Raw genomic sequence first — 22,367 nt, forward strand, 5'->3', positions numbered from 1 at the left:
TTTGATGCTCATACCCACCCTGGAGTAAAGATTGTTACACACAATTAGCTGCCTAAAACAAGAGCTGGATCAAGCCAATGAAAGCATGTTTACTCATCAGATGTCACTGCTGGCTGGCATCCAGATTAATGGTGCAGAGTCTGACTACCAAGCCAATGTGATACAGAAGGACCTTGGTATTCACGAGGGTTCCGCTTTCAACTAGTGCTGCGGATACAGAAGCTGCGAAACCGAGGTACTGGGGCAATGGAAATCCGAATGTTCGGTTCCTGGATGCTTCAAAAATGGCTAAGAATGGCCCTAAAAACAGCAAAAAAAAGTGCCTTACCATGCTCCGCAGGCCCCCCGCATACCAGTAATGCCACTCCACAGAGAGTCCAAATCCGGGTTTTTTAAAGTGAAAAATTGCTATTTTCATAACTGGGGGGGGGGGATGGTGTGTGTCAAAATAAGCCATAAGATGGCTCCTGATCTCTCCCAAACACAAAATGGCCACAGTCACTTCTGGCTGCCTCTGATCCATGGATTTAACCCCTTTTTCACCCGTTTTCTCTCATTTATACCAAGGTCAGGTGCTAATTACCCAACCACGGATATGCAAAACCATGAGTGCTGGACCCGCAATTAACGAGGTACTACTGTATACACATTGTGGACTACAAACCATTGCGGACGACTAGAGTGTGGACTACCAAGCCAATGTGCCAGTGGGCACTTCTTCCGGAGCACTCTCCTGCACCCCCAAAGCCCTTTGCCTCAGCAGAAATGCTTCATTGGCTCCGTTGTGCAAAAATGTATGTGTAATGGAATGGATGGACCTGCAGGGGTGGTGTAACTTGGAGGTGCTATCTACACATGCTCTGTTAGGATGTCAGCCACTGAGTTTCATGAGCTTTCTATGTTCACGACAGAGAAGGATAAGCAAGTTTTATTTCTACAATAGGTCAGTATGGGTCCATCTTCTAAAGTTACGGCCTGCAATTTTGCTGAATGAAACAGCTTGCTAGTGAGATTTATCATCATTATCACTGGCTAAAATCAGCAGGACTTTTGGGTTGCGTGCTGAAACAATTCTTTCACACCAACCGTATAAAATTTTTTAAACAGATAAACAGATTTCACCTGAATAACAAAATAAGAACATGCCATGTGTGTAAGTACTATGTATTCAATCCTAGTCTGCTTGGAGACAGATTATTTGATTTATGCAAAATGAGCCACTCTTGAAGAAAATCAGAGCAGAGTAATAGGTTTGTGGTACTGTTTACAAGCACTTCCATAGTGTGTGCATGCGTGCGTGTGCACGCGCATGTGTGCAGTGGGGGGAATATTTTGCTAGCAACTGATTTTACAAATAATTACTCAATCCCTTGCTGTGTCTCAATTTATGATGCAATTTGAAAGTCAAAAAACCTGATGGCATAAGAGCAACATTAAGGCTTTCTCAATCGGGCGCAAGCTCCACAAAGCTGGGAAATTGGAACCTAAGGCCATAACAGATATGCCACATGATCAGTAATGATGCTGTCCTGTGTCACAAATTGTGCTCACTTCCAACTTGTTCCATGCACCCACATTTCTCCTTGGACTCTGAGGTCCAATTCAAGATGGTGAGGATGGAGTGCCTGGCACCAGCAAATATGCCCCATGTTGTCCTCCTCCTATACTGCCTGTAGCATCTGTATTGCTCAACATCTCCAAACCACTAAAAGGCACACCTCCTAGACAAGCCTAAAATTGTACATCAGTCATTTTCACCAAAATGTAAAACAGATGATACACTTGGATAAAGTTTGGACAAAAGGGGGTCAATTTTCTGCACTTTTAAATTTCCTGTAGCTGTGGCAATTTGTATCAGAGCTCCTTAAAACTTGGCACATTTGTCAACTCCAACAAGTAGATCACACAAAGTTTCACCTTACTGGCTCAACAGTTGTCATATTTATATGCAATAGAATTTTGAGGCTTATGGTGGCAGAATCTTAAAAAAAAAAAAAAAGCTGCTCACTTTAACTCCCGTGCCCCGTTAAAAGACATTTACTAGAGAAGATATATCACTGAACTCAGATGGTCTTAGGATTGTACTATTCAACACATGCTATAGGAAAGAAAATCTATAATTGTCTCCTTGTTATAATACTGACACACCAACCACCACTAAAGTTGCAAATACATTCTCAGACTCTCAAGCGTGAGAGCGTGCGCATACACAACAGCATAAACCCACTAGCAACTATCTCACAACTTTTCAACTCTCCTCACAGTCTCTTTCTTACCTACATCCCCCTCCCTACTTTATTTAGCAGTTACATGCCTCCTCTATAGACTGGTGATGGACATCTTGGTTTAGGGAAGAAGATCTACCCAGAACAGATACTGAGTATCATCTGCACTAATTGCATTTACTAAAAAAACACAAACTTACCTTTAAAACCTTAAAATGGTAGATAGTCACACTGGTCTATTTAGAACACACAAACACACCCAAAATATTCAAAGGATCAACATGGCTACCTATGATGTTGTGTTTTGTAGAAAACAGGTTAGCCCCCCAGGAGAGTAATATTAAAACTGCAAAGTATGATCTTCTTGCACCAAACATTAGGATTTACCTTTTCAGAGGTGAAATGCCCTCCAAGACTAGATAAAATACCTAATTTGGCTCTAAAATACCTCTATTGACTTTCATCCCAATAAAGATAAAGTGTGCTGTCATGTCGATTTCGACTCCTGGAGCCCACAGAGCCCTTCTTCGGTAGAATACAGAAAGGGTTTACCGTTGCCTCTTCCTGCACAGTTTGAGATGGTGCCTTTCAGCATCTTCCTATATTGCTGCTGCCCGATATAGTACCAGCGGGGATTCAAACCGGCAACCTTCTGCTTGTTAGTCAAGCAGTTCTTTGCTGCGCCACTTAAGGTGGTTGGTTCATCCCAGTACCACAACTAGAATTTATCTCCTGCTTTGCCAATATAAACTCAAGTTATTTATCAAGTTGTTTATATTCCAAAACATGGCGGTAAAGCTGTTCTTTTGCCTCTGTTATCCCAGGAGCCCTGGATGTGTATTGAAACTAACTTATAACTTGCAGAAGCTGAAACACATCTGTATAAAGTATTGCAAAACTCTGTCTTCAGAGTCCTTTAGAGACTTTTTAATGAAAAAGTTAAATCAGAATTTTATAAAAACTTGATTTTTAAAAAATGAGTTGTCTACCTTGACAGTATGCATAGCAAGTTATGTTTGCTTTTAAATTACCTAGGACTGCCATCTTGTTTTGCAAAGGCAGAGTTTCAATTAAATATTAGAGTTTCAGTATTTCAACACTGAAACTGCGATCAGTTTTAATATTAGATAACTAAGCAAAGAATCACCATGAACCAAAACATAGGAGTACAGGAAATCATGGCAAAATCCGCTTTTGCAATCTCAATAGCAGGTACTTTATAGCAGATAACCTTGTCATCAACATCACTATTTTCATCAGACTCTTTAGGAAAATGCTGTCTTCTATGTGTTTGATGTTCTTAAATTGCTCTTTAAACGTCCTACTGAGTCTTCAATTTCTCCCTAGGCCACATTCTCATTTGCTATAAAGAGAGAGTAATTTCAAAATTTATTTAGCTTCTCTCATGCATTACAAGATTTTGAAACTGACCACTTCAATGTGTTGGATATTTTATTAAGAATATTTATAAACTGCTTTTCAACAATAACTTCACAAACCAATTTACACACCAGAAGGAATCAGAAAATGGTGCCCTGTCCCAAGTGACTTACAATCTAAAAAGAAACACAAGGAAGAAATAAGCATCAATTACTTGGAAGCATGTTATGCTGTTTTAAATTGGGTCAGTTGCTCTCCCCTGCTAAATACAAGAGATTAACCACTTTTTTAAAAGTGCCTTCTATTATTATATGCCCCAAACTCACATAATGCCCACTAAGTAGGCAAAGAGGCACCTTTTAAACTGGTGGCTCTTATACTGAGAGGAAGGCAAGTAAGGAGGTGCCTAGGCCAGGGAGCTCTTGTCCTCAGCTCCTGAAAAGACCAATGGCTTGAGACAACATTTTATTAACATTCTGTAATATGCTTCTTTTAATATTGTAAACTGCTTTGGGCGCCTTTGTCAAGGCAGAAAGGCGGTATAAAAATATCTCCTCCTACAACGATCATCTAAAGCAGGGATCCTCAACGTTGGGCCCCCAGATGTTAGTGGACTTCAACTTCAATAATCCCAAGCCCCAGTGTCCTTTGGTTGGGGATTATGGGAGTTGAAGTCCAATAACATCTGGGGGCCCAACGTTGAGGATCCCTGATCTAAAGATATAGGATGCAATTTTCAGGGATTTACTCTCCAGTTGACTTTTGATATATTGGGTCTTTTTATTCTTAATGGAGCTTCAGAGGATGATTACCCAGTGGAATATTCCCAATGGGCAGGCAGCAGACCCTCACTGATTGACTATATAGCTATCTCTCGACCTTTAATACCTCTGTTGGATAAGTTTACTAAAATAGACATTCACTTGGAAAGTGATCATCTCCCTAATGCCCTTTATTTGAAAGTCTTTGACCAACATACTATGGGACCCCTTGATATTGATCTAAGGATAGTTGATGAATCTCACCCCAGGCATCTTAAATGGTCTCCTCAGCTGGATGAATGTGTCTCTAAACATTTAAACTATGAGCTCTGTATGCCAATTCGTGCCAGGATAATAGATAGTGTAGCTAATGACACCTCACTGGAAAACTATAATAATAGTTTAATACAGTCTTTTTATCTGACTTTAACTTCAACTAATTCAAGAAATACTAAGCCCCACGCCAAATCTTCCCAAGTGTGGTTTGATTGGGAATGTCACAGGGCAAAGATTGATCTTGTTAATTCTTATAAGTTACACAGGTGTAACTCTAAGCAGCTTTCCTCTCAGGAACTAATTGAGAACAAAAAGTCTTATAAAACTTTGCTTGCAAGGAAAAAAAGGAGGCGAATAGGCTAAATTGGTAGCGGCTTATTTTTTTTGCAGGGCAGGCCAAAAATTCATCTCTGTTTTGGTCTTTCACAACGTCCCATACCACTTTTAGACCTTCTCCACCATCTTTTCTTATCTCTGCTGGTGAATGGATTGATTATTTCCGATCTATATATGCTAGAAAGTGATCCGATTCGGTATCTACACAATAGAACTGGAGCTGGATCCTAACACACTACCCAAATGGACTCCAGTTACGTGTACAGAAATTGCTATGATAGTTGATCAGTTTAAAACCGGAAAGGCACCTGGCTCTGATAATCTACTGGTAGAAGCCATCAAGAATAACTTTGATTGGTGTCTACCTGTACTAGCCTCTCTTTTTACAACTATTGATCAGATGGCTTCGCCCCCAAATGATTGGGGAATGGCGATTGTTATTGATTTTAAATGGGCTTTTGACTCACTATAAAGAGATAGGTTAGTGACGGGTATGTTTAAGAGAGAGAGAGAGAGAGAGAGAGAGAGAGAGAAGATCCTATTGTAGATTATATAGCTAATTCGTCCTTCCATCCACCAAAGCTAGCCAATAGGCAGGTTAACATCTTGCTATAGGCAGATGCTACTGCAATTCTTTCTCAAACCCCTGTAGGCCTTCGCAGAGCACTTCGTTCCTTGGCTCTTTTTTTTTTTGCCACGAATACACCCTAGAAAGTAGTTATAGTAAGAATAAAATCCTAGCTTTTGCAAAACATCCAAAGATCTTGAATTGGCCTTTGGATGGGCATAAGTTGGAACATGTTAAGACCTTTAAATACCTAGGTGTTGTTTTCCAGGCCTCTACAAGACGTAGTGCACATCTGCAATATGTGCAGAATACTGCACGAAAATCATCAGCAGCTATTCAGTTCTATTTTCATCAGGGGGATGCTCAATTTGTTCCAGCAGCACTTAAATTATTTTTAGCTAAATCCTGCCCTCAGATGTTGTACGGATTGCAATTGGGTCTGTATGCTAATTTTGCAGCTTTGGAGGTTCAAAGTGTTTAAGATCTATTTTGCAGACCCCTAGATGCGTCCCAAACGCGATCCTGAGGCTGGAAGCTGGTATTCTTAGAGTGGAGGCCCAGATGTGGCTTTCCATTTTAAGTTACTGGCTGAAGTAACACTTCTTTACTACGGGCCTTGCTCATCTTACCCTTATGGATAATTTTAACTCCTGTTGGAAATCGTCAATTTTTTGTAAACTAAATCTTTATGGCTTTAGCTTAGATGTCCTGCCGAAGATGGGATTCATCCGTGTGAGATTGGCACTAAAACAACTGGTATATGATTATATGGAGATGCAAACTGATCGATCTTTAATCCCCAAGGAAGTTTTTTTGTGGGGCTACAGCCCTACAACAACAAACCTGCAAGTTATTTAGATAAAATTACAATTGGTAAATATCACAGGATGGTCACGTTGGCCCAATTTAATGCATTACCTTCAGCTGATTTGGATGGTAAGTTCAGAAGGATTCCTATAGAACAGGGACTGTGCCTGTGTGGTTCTGGAGATCAGGAATCGATTTTTCACATTTTACTTTGCTGTTCCCTTTACAGGAACTTTCATCAACGTTTTACTGCTCCATTACTGGTCGTTTATCCAGAGCATACAGACATATTTTATGTTAATTATTTGCTTTCTGATCAGAAGGAGGAGGTAACGACTCTTCAGTACGTCTCTTCCAAATTTGGCCTCAGCAGCCATACGTACATCTATGGCATAATGCTTTATAAAAGCCATATATGTAGTCCAAGTGGCAGCTGCACACAGGTCCTTAAAATGGAGACCAGATAAGTGAGCAGCTGAAGTAGTGTATGCTCTAGTGGAGTGTGCGTTCACCACCTTTGAAGGTTGCCAGTTTTGTAACTTGTATGTTAAGAAAATCAGTTCAAATAATCAATTGAGAGTCTCTGTCTTGATACTAGCATGTCTTTATTTTTGCTTTTGAATAGTACAAAGAACAGGTTTGTATGACGAAAGTCTTTTGTTCTTTTCAGGTAAGTAGGAGTAGGCAGTGCCTGACATCCAATGAATGTAAAGTTCGTTCCAGGCATGTCTCAGGTTCTTGAAAAAGTGACAGAAGCACAATACTTTGATTCAAGTAAAAACTGTTACCACTTTAGGTAAGAAAGATGGATTGGTACGCATAACCACCTTGTTGGGTAAGAACTGCATATAAGGTTGATTGATGCCGATGTAGCTATCGACATGGCCGTAGCTATCAACATGTCAATGGGCCCAATAGAAGACCAGCAGATAGTAGAGAGGTTCTCGAAGTCGAAAGGATTGGTAGCAAAGGATCCATCAATGTCAACTAATCTCAACATTGAACGGACGTAGGTGAAAGAGTCCTCGACTTATGTTTCTTCAGAGGTGGAGAGTTGGTGTCGGAAGAAACTCGATGCCATTTATGTTTCTAATGTCCAGCATTGGAGCTTCTCGGCTTTTTAAAGATGATCTCTTCCCGGCCACTCACCAGAGTTTTAGACTGTGTATCATATGCACAGACTCCGACTACAACATCAAAGCAGCCAATGTCAATTCTGGCACTGAGCCCGTAGATGCTGATCTCGATGTTGACTCTGGTCTCTACGTTGGCAGCCACAGCGCATCACCATAGAAAGCTGCTCTGAGGGGCAATGATCGGTTTTTCAAAGTTCATTTTGAAAACGATTTGCAAATTCTGCACATGGCCAGGACATGCTATTCACCTAAATACAACAGGCACAGATCATGTTCATCAGTAGTAGGCAATTTTGCTCTACATTGAGAACAAGATTTGAAAGTAGTCTTTTTTTCTCTCTTCTCCCTCCATTCTACCAGCAAAGCCGTAGTATTCCAAACAAACAAGTTCGAAGTCCAGAAACCAAAGAATAGTTATCTCACAGTCCGTAGTCAAAAACACAGTCAAATCCAATCGAATAACGTTTTCTTTTCTAATTACTGAGGAGCAATAACCCAAAGGCCTTGACGCATCAGTGGTCGAAAAGAAACTGATTCAAAATGGCGCTTGCCAAGAAAAGGAAGGCCCTGACAGGGAGTATGGCAGGGAGTATGGCAGGGAGGGGCATCAGAGAGGAGCTAATTAATCCATCTGGAAGGTCCCTGCACAGGCGCAGTAACCCACTCATGACAATGGATCACAGAATTCTTCCAGCAGCTGCTGCTGGTCTCTCCCTCTCTCTAAAAAAAATTGTGGGCTTTAACAGGAAAGAAAAGTCTGTTACTAGTCTATATAAACTGCTTTGTGAACTTAACACTTTAGTTTAAAAGTGTTATATTAATAATCATGTTTTCAAATGTTCTTACAATGGATTTAAATATGCAGTTTTTTCTTATATTCCCTTTGTAAATTTCCCCTTCAGTTCAAATATGTATTGAGAACATTTAGGCTTTTAAAACAACTGTTTCATCTAGGTAATTTAACATAGAAAGTGGTGTATTTTGTGTTTTTCTTAACTTTTCTATAGCTGGATGGAAATTAAGTTTACCGTTCTAATATTGCTTTTTTGTATTTCAAAGGACATAAAATCTGTCCTTTTAAATATTCATTTTCATAGTGCTGCACACTTAGAAAGGTCATCTTCAACTGCACAATCGAGTAAACTCATGTAGTGGTCACAATTACCCAAGGAAACCCAATCACTGAACTCCCTTCTTAACGACAGCATCCTACTGGTCAACAATCTTTTTCTTGCTGATCTGAAGTATCTTGTTCAGAAACTATAACACTGTAATCTCCAATTAGTTGTTAAAAGCAATCTTCCAGTCCTTTAATCCTATCTCTTGGCAATAGTGTACAAATAGTAGTAGTCAGAACAGACAGTAGTTCAGAAATTGTCCATATTGCTGTGAAATAAATTTTACTAGCTGAACCCGCACAGAGCATCTTTGAACCTGCACAAAGCATACGTCCTTTTTGGGTTTAGTTGGGAGAATTCATTTGACTGGTCCTCCAACAGCTCTCCCGCTCGCTCTGTCTCTCCCCCCACGCCTCTCCTGCTCACTCTGACTCTTCCCCCCCGCGCCTCTCCCGCTCGCTCTGTCTCTCCCCCCCCGGGCCTCTCTCGCTCTGCCTCCCCCCCCGGGTGCCTCTCCCGCTCGCTCTGTCTCCCCCCCAGCGCCTCTCTCGCTCTCCCTCCCCCCCAGCGCCTCTCTCGCTCTGTCTCCCCCCCCCTGCGCCTCTCTCGGTTTCTCTGTCTCTCCCTCCACGCCTCTCTCGCTCGCTCTGTCTCTCCCCCCCCGGCACCTCGCTCACTCTGTCTCCCCCCCCGGCACCTCTCTCGCTCTGTCTCCCCCCCTCGGCGCCTCTCTCGCTCTTGTCTCCCCCCCCGGCGCCTCTCTCGCTCTTGTCTCCCCCCCGGCACCTCTCTCGCTCTGTCTCCCCCCCCCAGCGCCTCTCTCTGTCTCTCCCTCCATGCCTCTCTTGCTCGCTCTGTCTCCCCCCCCCCGTGCCTCTCTCTCTGTGGTCAGCCACCCCCTCTCTGTGGTTGGTTTTCTCCGCCTTCCCTTCCCGAGTCTGCTGATTCCCACCTCCCTCGCTGCTGCTCCCAGTCCCTCCCCAGGCAATCATTCCTTCTTTCCCCTCTGCCTTTCCTCCTTTCTTCTTCTGTCTCCTGAGTCTGCAGATTCCACCCTAGCTCACTGCCCCTCCCTTCCCAAGGCATTAGGCAATCATGGCTTCAGGCATCCGCACGGCTCCGGACGTAGTCCTCAACTCGGTCGTCCGTAAGCGAATTATATAGATAGATAGATAGATAGATAGATAGATAGATAGATAGATAGATAGATAGATACTAAGTGGACGCTATTCAACATCTACCACCACTTTCAGGTCATTACCTAGAAGTATCTTCAGGGCATCTATAAACTGGAGTCATATGATCATCTGCTGAAACGTGTGTTAAATCAGTGAGTTCTACATCCCATTAAAATTGTTTTCTAAAAATAGCACATAAATAACACGGGCAACCTAAAAACAAATAATGTACCTTCTACAGTCAGCCTTAAAATTACCTGGAAATGAGGTACAGGTGGACCTTGTTATCTGCAGGGGGTTCCATTCTTGGCTAGAACTGCACATAATGGAACCACAGATAACAAGACCTCAAGTCAATGGGAACTAGGGGCTAGATTCTTGGAGGGCAAAAAAAGGAGCAAGGTCCAGCAATGGCCCCCCCAAATTAGGCCAATTTTCCACGACCTCAATACCCATGGATTCGCGTATCTGTGGTCAGGTAAAAGACACCCAACCTCGGCATATGAGGAAAAGGAACATGCTGACCTTGTGTATCCGTGGGTTGCGAGTGGCTAGAAACGACTGTGGGAGTCATTTCTGGATGCCATTTCGTGTTTTAGAGCCTCAAAATGGCTGGTTTAAAAAAAACACCACTGCCAATTTCCGGTCGATTTGGAGGTATTCGGGGACACAGAGTGACTCAGGGGAAGCAGCTATGATGGTAGGCAGCTTCCCCCTGCATCCCCCCCCCCCGAAATCTGATGGTTCCTAGACATTTTCCCCCAACCGGGAACCTAACCCCCAATTCCCCAATGCCCTAATGCCTCGATATTTGCGGTTTCTATACCTGTGGGTGTACTATGGAATTGAACCCCCAAAAATATCGAGGTCCTCCTACACACACACACACACGACAAAATGGCTCCTTTGTACAAAATAGTGGCTGGAAATTACCTTGATTATTTCCAGCCACCTAGGAACTACAGATATGGAGATTTTGACTTTTTTGTAAACACTGCTCGACCACAGATATGTGTAACCGCAGGTGTCGGGACTGCAGGTGACAAGGTCCACCTGTATTATCTAACACTTTTCCATCATTTCATTAATCTCTTGTTCTCAAAGTCTTAGGAAAGAAAACATTTTATTTGCATAAAAATCAAAAAGATTCATAGGTAACTTAATAACTTAACTTAACTTGATAACTTAAAATTTCCAATTTGGATTCCAAGTACTTCTTTGGATGAAGTAACAGGGATAAAATGGTTGTTTTAGGAAAAGGTATATCTATTGAGACAGTACTCAATTCATTTATGATTCCTAGAGTCGTTTACTTTGGATTGTATCACAATCTGACAAACGTGTTCTATCATTTGAAGTAAATAGGCCATATTAACCAGTATGTGTCAAGTAAACCAGTATAGGCCATATTAACCAGTATGTGTCAAGTAAAATGCATTAAAACTGTACTTACTAGTTTTGCTTGTTGGGCATTTACAGGATCACCATATTGTAGCAGGGCTTGAAACTGGTTATTCTTTGTAAATGTGATTATTTTCAAAACTGCGCCAAATTTGGAAAATATCTATTAAAAATAATCAGAAGTTTATAAGTACAATACTGTACACATCACAAAACTCCCATCATGTTTACTTAACAAGGTCTATGTAATCTAAACTGGCAAACACATCAAATTCTTCACATGCTCTTTTATACTCTAGCCAAACTGTATTCAATGGGAATGATTTCTCATAATAAAAAGTTAGACATTGTATACCTCCCCCCTCAAATTTAGCAAAACAATGTCAACAGAGGTTTATCAGAAGAGGTCATCTCAGGCTTCTCAAATTGGCAGCCAGTCAGCCAGCACTAAATCCCAAATCTTTTCAGCTTGTTCATTCTAACAGGTAAATGCCAAGCACTACAAATGGAGCTGCACTGTATCTTTGGCCATGAACATTTTCATGAATTCCTGCTTTTGAGACGTGTGGAAAACACTCAACTCCTACTTTCCATTTTATTGCACTAATGTTTAAGCCTACCCACAGCAATGCTTCTCCTGATCTTTTGCTGCTCTGGCACTTATTTCTTATATTTAGATCCTGCTGTAGGATGACGGCCTCCTTTCCAACTGACTGCTCAGATCTATATCTGCTTAGGTTCAGCAATACATAATGGAGCATCAGATATTCCCAGAATCACCATTAAATAAATATAAGATCACAAAGGCTTTTAGCCAATCAGATTGGGCTGCATGGCAACATCACTGAGCGTAAAAGAAGCTATGCTGCCTTGATTCAGCTCTATTAGAAAAATAATGCATATTCAGGTAAACGTCTTACTGATAATACTATAGTGTGGGTAGAGAACACCTGTACTTCAATGTGCATCCAGACCTCTTTTGCCATGCTATGGTAGTTTCACTGCCACAGCAAAACAGAGATTGTCAGAGGCAATATTCCCTCCTCCTAAATCATTGCTACTCCTAAACCATTCTGCCTTCTCTGAGGGAAAAAGAGTAACTGAAAATTAAGCATGCTTTTCTAGTGGTGCAAATGTATTCACAGTACTTAGCCCTCTCAGTTCTACTAATTTCTAGCTCCTATCGACAAAATTTGATTCTTTTCTACATCTAGTAGGTAAGTTGGGCATTGTAGATTCTGGAAATTAAATGGTGAAATACTATCCTCCATATGACATGACACAAAGTTTTCACATCTTGGACCCAATGTTCAAGTTGAGCAGTTCATAACTATTATTAGTGCCTTAAGCAACTGTTTTCATGGACATCATCAATAAAACACTTGCATTACTATTTTTATTTCCCTCACTGTGTTTGTGCGTGGGAATTTTAAGAAGAGAATCTTACACCAAACCAATAATCCTAATCACCCCTTTTTACTTCCATGTTGCAATTCCCTCTATTCCCTCCTGCCTTTTAAAAGTATCCTTCCTTGGTGCTTTTATAACCATTTTAAAGTCATATCACACTTTTATGGTGCTGCTATAACATAAAAAACAGCAGAAGTTTATTATATACACAATTACAGCTAGACAAATATATACATCAGATATTAATTTTTTCATTGTACTCTAGGTATTCAATTCTGGACCAAAAAAGATGCCATGGTAAACATGGAGCTGCTGTCAAAATATTAACCATGTGTCTAGTTCTCCTTTCTAGAAGAACATGCCTTGTGATGTCAAAATGCTTCACATTTCATTGCCTTCACTCTGCTTCCTTGGCTGCTGACTGCAGAGAACAGAGAAATGTGAAATATCATGACGTAAGTTATTTCAGATATTAATGTGAGGTGGCATAAGGACTGAGATACTTTGTTGCCAAAGAGAGACTTACTTGGTGGAGAACATCAAGGGTTACGGGGTAGTACATGTTGTCAATAATTATTCTAAGAACAGGACTCTGTGCTGGAGTTACTGCGCTCTCACTAACCGTCGTTCCACTTATGGGAGTATTAGTTGTTTGTACTGCAGTTACTGCCTGTAGAACAGCTTGAGCTCTCTGCAAAAAAAAAAAGTGTGTGTGTGTGAAAAAACTGAAACATAGGTGAAATCGTTTTGAGAGATTAGTATATTCAATAGTTGCCCAAACCATTATTTTAAAAACATCAACAACAAAAGAATTAATGAGAGAACAGAATTGCTACAAGTATCAAAGGCTGACATACCCTGCAAGGAAACAGGAGCACTGCCCACGCCGATTCCCCTGCATATGTGTAGGAATGCCAATGTGCTGAGGACAGCAGAACTCTTTCTTAAAGCTCTGTGAATAGTTATGCAACGGCTATTTGAAATAATGGGTGTCACACTGTGCAACTGAGTTCGTGGAGCTTTATGGGGGAGTGCCATGGTCTTACCATAGCTGCCCTGTTCCCTTGCATGGTATGTCAGCCAATGTGGGTTTCTTTTCCATGAATACACAATGTACCAAAATTTCACACTACGCATCTACATTTTACTAGGCCTTGAGACTGAGTAAGAAGGTAATTGTTTAAGCTACTAACGTTTGTTAACATGTGGCAGATGCATATGTGTATGGGATGAGATTAAGATGAGGGGGGAATTGTTGTGCTCCTAGAGGTCTTATCTATCCATATAAGCAACAGTTAACAGCAGAATCTATATCAGCAGAAGAAAAGTTAGGGATAGAATAAGCATGTCTCAGTAATAAGATACTAAGGAGAGCCTTGTGTTGGCATTTTTCTCTAGGAAGGAGCAGAAGTTGGCCAGAAGCAAACTCTAGAGGACAGGGGTGCATTTTGGAACTATAGAAATGTAAGCCAAGTCTTTTTTCTGTTGGACAATAGACTCACACAAGTCTCCTACACTCTCTCCTCACTCCACTCAATGTCAAACATTGGAAGAAAACCTGAGGCAGCCCCTCAGCCCCTGCTCAACAGGAACAGAAAGAAATAAAGAAATGAAGCACCTGATAATATGATTTTGCAAGGAAATGAAGTGTTCTTGTTTTTATAGTTATGGGTATTAGTTATGGGTATTATCTCTAATACAGAAATCTCTTTTAATAAAAAATGTCTTCTCTTGGAGTTTCTGATAAATTTGACAATTTTCATGTCAACTTTGTACTATAAAATCTACTGGAAATGGTCAGAAAGAAAGATCAAATTAACCAACTTTGTTACACAAATCCAAACTCAAGCCATTTCTTAAAGCAACACTTTTTTTGTAAACAACAACAACAAACACCCTCATGATCATCTATCTATCTATACCCATTGCTAATCCCATGCATGGCAGCTCTTGTGAGAGCTCGCAAGCAAGCTACAGGGGAAAAGCCAACAGGCAGGCTAATGGATGGCTGGACATGGTGCTGGGGAAAGTGGTGGCTGGGGATGCGGAAAAGCAGCGGGGGGCGAAATGGGCTGAGAACAGGTAAGAAAAGAGCAGGGAGGACAAGGGGGAGAACTAGAGGCGCAGATGCTCTGTGCCCGGGCCAGCTAGTTACATATTAATAGCACAGAAGTCTACATAAATAAAATTATGGGCAAACAGATTATTTTTGTCAACACACACACTTCATATGTTTATATACACTGTTCACTCTAAGGCGTGCACACGTGCGCTCACAAATTTTTGGATGTCCGCTCAGTTCAATTTAGATTCCACTCAGGTTGAATCAGGAAGGCCCCATTGTGAATGCATGTGCGCGCACACTGCCTTGATACTGCCGCCCAGAACAAAACTCATTCCACACAGAAATGAAAAAAATTAGGAGGGGCAACTGTTTATATACTGTAGCTTTAAGGGGGCAAATAAATACATGTAACAAAAATGAAGTGTAACTGCCAAGTAAAAACCATAACATGGAATGGTTATGGAATGTAGAACTATACGTTCTAAAATTATTACCCAAACTACTGTAAAGATTGAAGATCCCACAACTTACATGATATTCCTCACTGAAACAAATTAAATATGCATGAGATAAAGACCTGGTGAACACCACTTAGAGGAAAATCTCTCACCATTAAGTATTAAATGCTATTTTGACAATAATTAAAGCCCAGAAGTTCTGATCTCCTATTACAAGAGATTAGCATAAAATGAAACTTCACCCCAAATTAGCTCTAGTTATGCAAAACTCTGTGCAACAACTAATGGCTGTGGAGGGGAATGAGAATCCCCAATGATATAAAAAAATGTATTGAGACACTCCAGTGCCACCTGAATGACACTCTAATGTGGATATCCACATTGGCTGTACCTGTGAAATACTGCTTCTGCTAATACAGTACAGGTGCTACGTAGGTGCACTTGGACGTACTCCACCTTGCGGCAGACATCCCACCAGCAGAGTACAAATGTACTTTTATACCTGCACCTCCTTTCATTAAAATAATCTCAAGGCGGTTTACAAAGACACTTAACACAATATAAAACTAAGAACTACATAATAAAAGTTATATTTGAATATAAAAATAAAAATCTAATTAAAAGTTTTTAAAACATGTACAATATCACCATAAGCCTCCCCATCTCTGACAGCTTTAAAAAAGTCTTTGAAAACACATCTCTTCACCCAGGCTTTTAATTAATGTTGTTTTAATGTTTTTAATGCTGTTTAAAATATTATTTTAAAATTTTTAAATTGTTGTAATGTGTCCCCCCCCCCCAATTTTTGCCTTAATGAATGTTTTACTTTGTTTTTATTCTGTTGTAAACCACCCAGAGACGCAAGTTTTGGGCGGTATAAAAATGTTTTAATAAACAAACAAACAAACAAACTCCAAGCAGTCTCCTTGATCTGGGAGACTGTCCACCACTTGCACCATCACTGCCAGCCGACGCCTTCAACACCACTCAACTGGCCGCTTGTGGCCCTCGATACCAACTCATTTGCCACCCAACATCATCAAACTAGACAGTCATGCCTCAGCATGGCACCAGATAACATCGGGCCAGTGGGTCCTACGAATTATCAACTCTTGCTATGCAATCAAGTTAATAACTTTGCCGAGTTTCGAGGGCATCAAGTCCACTCCTCCAACTCTGGCCCGCTGGCAAGAAGTACATGCCCTGTAGGAGAAAGGTGCAGTGGTCCCGGTGCAGTGGACAGATAGCCTATGGGGGTTTTATTCCCACTGTTTCCTCGTCCCCAAGAAGGATGGAGGAATCAGAGCCATTATGGATCTCCGCGACCTAAACTGCTATGTGGCTATGTGGAAATTCTGTATGACAATGTTGCAGGGAAATCTTCTGCTCCTGGCCAACGAGGAGTGGCTTGCCATGTTAGATCTCAAGGACGCGTATTTTCATACCGAGATCCAGGACAATCATTGCAAATTCCTGAGATTCGCCATAGGAGGTTTAGCATTCCAATACAGGGTGCTCCCCTTGGGGTTATCAACAGCACCCAGAGTCTTTACAAAATGTATGTCCGTGATCGTTGCTTATTTGAGGACTTGTGCGATCACTGTATTCCCATGCCTCGATGATTGGCTTTTAGTACGCAGTGACAAATGCAAATTGGAATCTCACATCCAATTCATGCTCCATCTCCTGCGAGACTGGAGAATCCAGGTCAACTGGGCCAAGTCCAGACTTCAGCTAGTTCAGACTATAGACTTTATAGGCACCCTGCTAGATACTCAAATGAAAAGGGCATATCTCCCTCTGGAAAGACACCAACAGATTTGCATGCTCACCAGCCAGTTCGAACGTGACCCTCGCCAACGGGCTGATCTTGTCCATAGATTGCTGGGTCCTATGGCCTCATACAAATCCACAGATCTCTATACCCACTTACAGATGCGGCCTCTTCAACTCTGTTACCTGCAGGCCTTCTGACTGAATGTTGACAGCCAGGCAATGCTCCTGGACATTCCTCCGCAGATATTGAAATCCCTAACATGGTGGACGATCAGAGTGAACCTTCTGAGCAGGGTTCCTTTCCTCACTCCAGCTCCGTCCCTCTGTGTCACCACTGACGCGTATCGTGGGTTGGGGAGCCCATTGCAGCAAACACCGCATACATGGTCTATGGACAATGCGCCAACGTTGCATGCACATCAACTTTTTGGAGTTGATGGCTGCCTATCTGGTTCTCAAGTCTTTTGCCCCGTTGCTTCAGAATTCGATTGTGCAGTTACTGATGGACAATTCTATGGTGATCACCTATGTGACCCGTCAGGGGGGTAGAGTGTCGCGCTCTCTCTGCACCCTGAGTTCTCAGCTATGGACTTGGTGTATATCCAAGAACATGTTTGTAATGGCTGTTCACATCAAAGGGTTGCACAACGTCTTGGCCAACGATCTCAGCAGGACTTTGAATAGCCAACAACATCACAAATGGGAGTTGAAGCAGTCCTGCCTGGACTGTCTAGTAAAGAAGTGGGGCCTACCTTACATGGACCTCTTTGCTTCGGCAAGGAACAAGAAGTTTCCACGATACTATTCTAGAGCGGGTGTTGGACCTTGCTCCCTAGGGGATCTTTTTCAGCATCACTGGGGAGGGAACCTGCTTTACCTATTTCCCCCTCTATCTCTGATCAAGAGGATAATAAGCAAATTGATCCGTGACAATGCACAAGCCATTCTAGTAGCACCATGGTGGCCTCGCCAAACTTGCTTTGCGTCGCTACTCAGACTGACAGCGGGTGACTTCTATCACCTGCCTATGGAATCAGATATGCTGTCAAGAGATGGGGGTGGGGGGAATCTTGCACTCGACTCTAAGAACCTTGCGGCTCATGGCCTGGAAGGTCGGTTACTAAAGAATATCCTCCTCAATTCCAGGAGAGCTTCCACTCATAAAGGTTATGCGAGTAAATGGAAGTGTTTTGCGATATATGCTAAGGACTATGGTTTTTGCCTGATGGAGGCTTCTCCTACGCAGGTCCTCTTGTATCTCACCAGCTTGAAAGAAGCTGGCTTATCTAATGTGTCCTTCTGGGTTCACCTTGCCGCTATTTCTTCCAAATATGCCGGCTGACAAGGTCATTCTGTCTTCTTGCACCCAATGTGCAAAAGGTTTTTGAGAGGTGTTAATAATCTTTACTCCCCCCACCCTCCGATCCATGCTCCAATGGAACAATGAGCCTTTCCCTAGTTCTGGCCTCCCTGATGGAAGTGCCTTTTAAGCCTCTTCATGAAGCCAGCCTACATTACCTAACGCTTAAGACTGCCTTTCTAACAGCGATTACTACTGTCAGATTTGTAAGTGAATTGACTGCCTTGTGCGCAGATGCACCATTCACACAATTCTATCCTAACAGAATCGTAATGTGCACTGACCCAGTATTCCTTCCTAAAGTCATCACGGACTTCTACTTGAATCAAAACATTGTTCTCCCCTCCTTTTTTCAAAATCCCGAGTCTCGATTAGCATTACATTCCCTCGATGTTAGAAGATGTCTGCTCTATTACCTGAAACGTACAGCAGATATTAGACGGACCAAGATGCTCTTTATCTTGCTCAAAGGCAAGAATAATGGTCTCTCCATCTCTAGGCAGCAACTTTCCCACTGGTTGGTGGAGCTCAATTTCTTAACATACAAGTTACAGAATCAACAATCTCCCAGACTCGTCAAAGCACACTCCAACGAGGGCGTATGCTGCCTCTGCTGAACATTTATCCGGCCTTTGCTTCAAAGACATCTGTGCTGCGGCCACCTGGTCTTCACACCCTACCTTTAATCAAACATTATGCTGTGGACTTAAGATTGGCTGTGGAGGCCAACTTTAGGAGAGAAGTACTCAAATCAAGCACAATGGCCTTCAGTAGTGGGTGAAATGGCTGCACCCTCCGCCAAGGGGAAAAAGCTAGCTAGTCACCCATTTCTCATGATGACAACGGAACACTTCAAGATAGACAGGTTGCTTACCTGTAACTTATGATCTGGAAGTGCTCTGTTGTCAGTCATGAGACCCACCCGTACCGCCATGCTGCAGAATTTTCAACTCAAGACTGATTTACCTTTGATCAATGAACTCCACACTGTGTGGAACATCTATCATAAGACTGATCTCCAAGAAACTGAGACAAAATGGAGCATATGCACGAAGGGGTGCCAATGAGGAGCTAGTTAATCCATCTGTGAGGTCCCTGCGCAGGTACAGTAACCCATTTCTCATGACTGACAACGGATCACCTCCAGATCATAAGTTACAGGTAAGCAACCTGTCTTTTCACCTATCTGTGGTTGGGGAGTAGGCACCCAACCTCAGCATATATGGATTGGTGCTGGAGGAGGAGAAAGACTTGTGTATCTGCAGGTTGCCTCTGTGAGCATGTGTGCATCTTCAGAGAGGCCTGAAATGGGCTGCAGACCAGCCCCCACGGTCAGTTGCGGGGCCAAAATGCACCGCCACCTATATGCAATCCCCGCTGCAATCCTCTGCTATAATCTGTGGAGATTTTATTTTATTTTATTTATTTATTATTTATTAAAATATGTTTATACCGCCCAAAACTTACATCTCTGGGCCGTTTACAACAGAATAAAAACAAAGTAAAACATTTGTTAAGACAAAAATTGGGGGGGGGGGAGAACACACACACTACAACAATTTAAAAATAATATTTCAAAACAGCATTAAAACCATTAAAACAACATTAATTAAAAGCCTGGGTGAAGAGATGCATTTTTAAAGACTTTTTTAAAGCTGTCAGAAATGGGGAGGCTCTTATTTCACTAGGGAGCACATTCCAAAGCCTCGGGGCAGCAGCGGAGAAGGCCCATCCCTGAGTGGCCAACAGACGAGCCTGTGGCAGCTGCAGATGGACCTGTCTAGCAGATCTCAGTGGGCGGTGGGGTTCATGGAGTTGTCCTTGGTGGTATGAGGACCTTGATTCTTGGTACATTGGCTGCAACTTTTCTTATGGTAGGGTTTAAAGGGCTTTCAATAGTCCTTTTGATCCTGATATTTAAACCTGTGTTGATGGTTATATGATCTATAGCGGGAAGAGCCCTGTGAAGTCGAGGATGCAGCTCTGAAGCTTTTAGCTGTAAAACTGGGTTTTTAAAGAGTCTCCATAGTCAAGTCAGTAGACTCGCTGAAAAGACCCTTTCCATTGAATGGAAGGTGTTCAATATGGTCCTTCATTTCCGGGTTAAGAGTAGTGGATCTTAGCCACGTGCGGTGTCGAAGAGTAACTTCAGTAGTCGTAGTCCTGGACTTGGTTTCAGCCAAGTATATATGTGCTTAACTGCTGACGAGTGAGATCAGCGCACTTCGTGAGCATGTCATCAAATTTTTTGATGAGGTCGTCCACATTAGAAGTGGTCAGTTCATTATGGAACGAGTCCCAAAGAACGTAATTACAGCAGGCTGTGCAGACCGTGTAGTTCACTATGCAAATAGAGACTCACAGAAGAATAAATATGCTGTCCCAAAACATTGAGTTTTCTACCCTCTTTGTCAGAGGGGGTAGTGTGGTGGTGGCCAGGTTTAGAAGAGGTGCAGTCAATTACTAAAGAATTGGGGAAGGGGTGTTTAAGTAAGCAGAGGTTATCTTCAGGCACACAAACTTTGCCTTGCAGCATCCACGGAGTATTCTATAATTGGAACTCCGCCCAATCCAACTGTGCGGATGGAGAAATATTGTGCCTAAACCCACAGGCATGAGTGAGGTCCTTTGGAGGTACCAAAGGAGGCGGCACAAAGGAAGACGTTGGTTTCAAGGGTGAAGCAGTGGCAGGTGGGATGATCATTGGTATCATATAGGCAGAAGACCTGGCTCCAATCCGAAGGGAAGACATCAAAGGCGTCTTTGGAATGGGTATATCTTTGTTGACATCAGCCTCATTCTCCAAACCAGGAGTGAGGAAGCCCTGGAAAGTGGAACCCCAAAGGGGTAGACGTGCCGGAGTCCAAAGCACTCAACAGGGACTTGACAGTACCCTCATCTAACAAAGCATTGTCTGCGGTATCGAAGGTTGTAAGAGATGATTTCAAGGGTGTCCTCACAGGTGAGAGAGACAACGGTTTATGCTGCTGTGGTGCAACAGTAGCTACTGGAGAGGATGGATTAGCACAGTGCTGGACGTCCGCATCGGTATCGACCGTCGACATCAAGGAAGTCAAGGGGAAGACCAAAGTATTCGGCACTGGGAAGACCGGTGTCGACATCGATGCCGAGACAGTGGTTGTTGTCGAGATCAATGGGATGGTCGGAAGCACCGAACACAATGACGTTGAGAGAGGCACAAGGAGACCAGCCCCTGCATCAGTAGGTGGCTTCGACAGACTCGACAACGTTACTGGTGGTCGATATTGGACTATCGATGGCGAGAGGGTCCTCAACATCGAAGAATGAGCCAAAGAATGTGCCAACTTCAACCTATCCTTTTTTGGAGGCGGCGAGTCGCTATCGGAAGCCACACGATGTCATTTGCACTTCTTATGCCCATGTTAGAAGACTTGGGCTTCTTGAAGACAATCTCCTCGAGATTATCCCGCAGGGTTTGAGACTGTGTGCGCACAGACCCCGGGGCAGACATCGAAAGAGGGCTTGTTCAGCGTTTTTTCAGCGTTTGCTTCGAAAAGGATCTGCAGATCCTACAAGAAGTGGGGACGTGTTGCTCTCCCAAACAGAATAAACAGAGTTCATGTTCATCAGCTGAGGGAAGTTTTTCCCAACACTGAGAGCAATGCTTAAAGGTAGTTTTCTTTCTCTCAGCCATGACAGCCAGTCAAGTCCAAATCAAAGTCCCAAGAATAGCCCACTTACAGTCCGAACACAAACTTGTACCGAAAGCTCAAATATCTGAGAACGAAGTCCAATGGAAAAACAAAGAATAGTCAAGGTCACAGTCCGAGTTAGCACTAGAAAATCTGTTTGAAGTAACACTTTCTTTTCTAAAACTGAGGAGCAATGAACCAGAGGTCCGAAAGCATCAGTGATTGAAAAGAAACAGACAAAATGGCGCCCAACTGCCAGGAAAAGCAAGACACAGAGCACGTGCATGGCAGGGAGGGGCGCTAATGAGGAGTTAGTTAATTTATTTTGATAAATGTTTACGTTTCTCCAGCTAGCTCTCATTCTTATAAAGAGAGCTCGTGGACCAAGTTGGAGAAATTTATTGCAGATATTCGAACCACTTTTAGTGATATTCATCT

At 42.5% G+C, this 22,367-nt stretch overlaps 1 protein-coding gene across 6 annotated transcripts in view; it reads right to left on the reverse strand.

Annotated features, from left to right (window-relative positions):
* PTBP2 (polypyrimidine tract binding protein 2) overlaps nt 1-22,367 on the reverse strand; it is a 110,548-nt gene that overhangs the window by 27,547 nt on the left and 60,634 nt on the right. For all 6 annotated transcript variants that reach the window (XM_053247086.1, XM_053247083.1, XM_053247080.1 and 3 more), the window contains 2 exons: nt 13,123-13,287; nt 11,239-11,349 (listed from right to left, as the gene is read on the reverse strand). In XM_053247086.1, the coding sequence (XP_053103061.1) occupies nt 11,239-11,349; nt 13,123-13,287 (276 nt within the window). The remainder of the gene's footprint in view (nt 1-11,238; nt 11,350-13,122; nt 13,288-22,367) is intronic.

Source organism: Hemicordylus capensis, chromosome 4 (assembly GCF_027244095.1).
Source record: "Hemicordylus capensis ecotype Gifberg chromosome 4, rHemCap1.1.pri, whole genome shotgun sequence".
Taxonomy (NCBI): Eukaryota; Metazoa; Chordata; class Lepidosauria; order Squamata; family Cordylidae; genus Hemicordylus; species Hemicordylus capensis.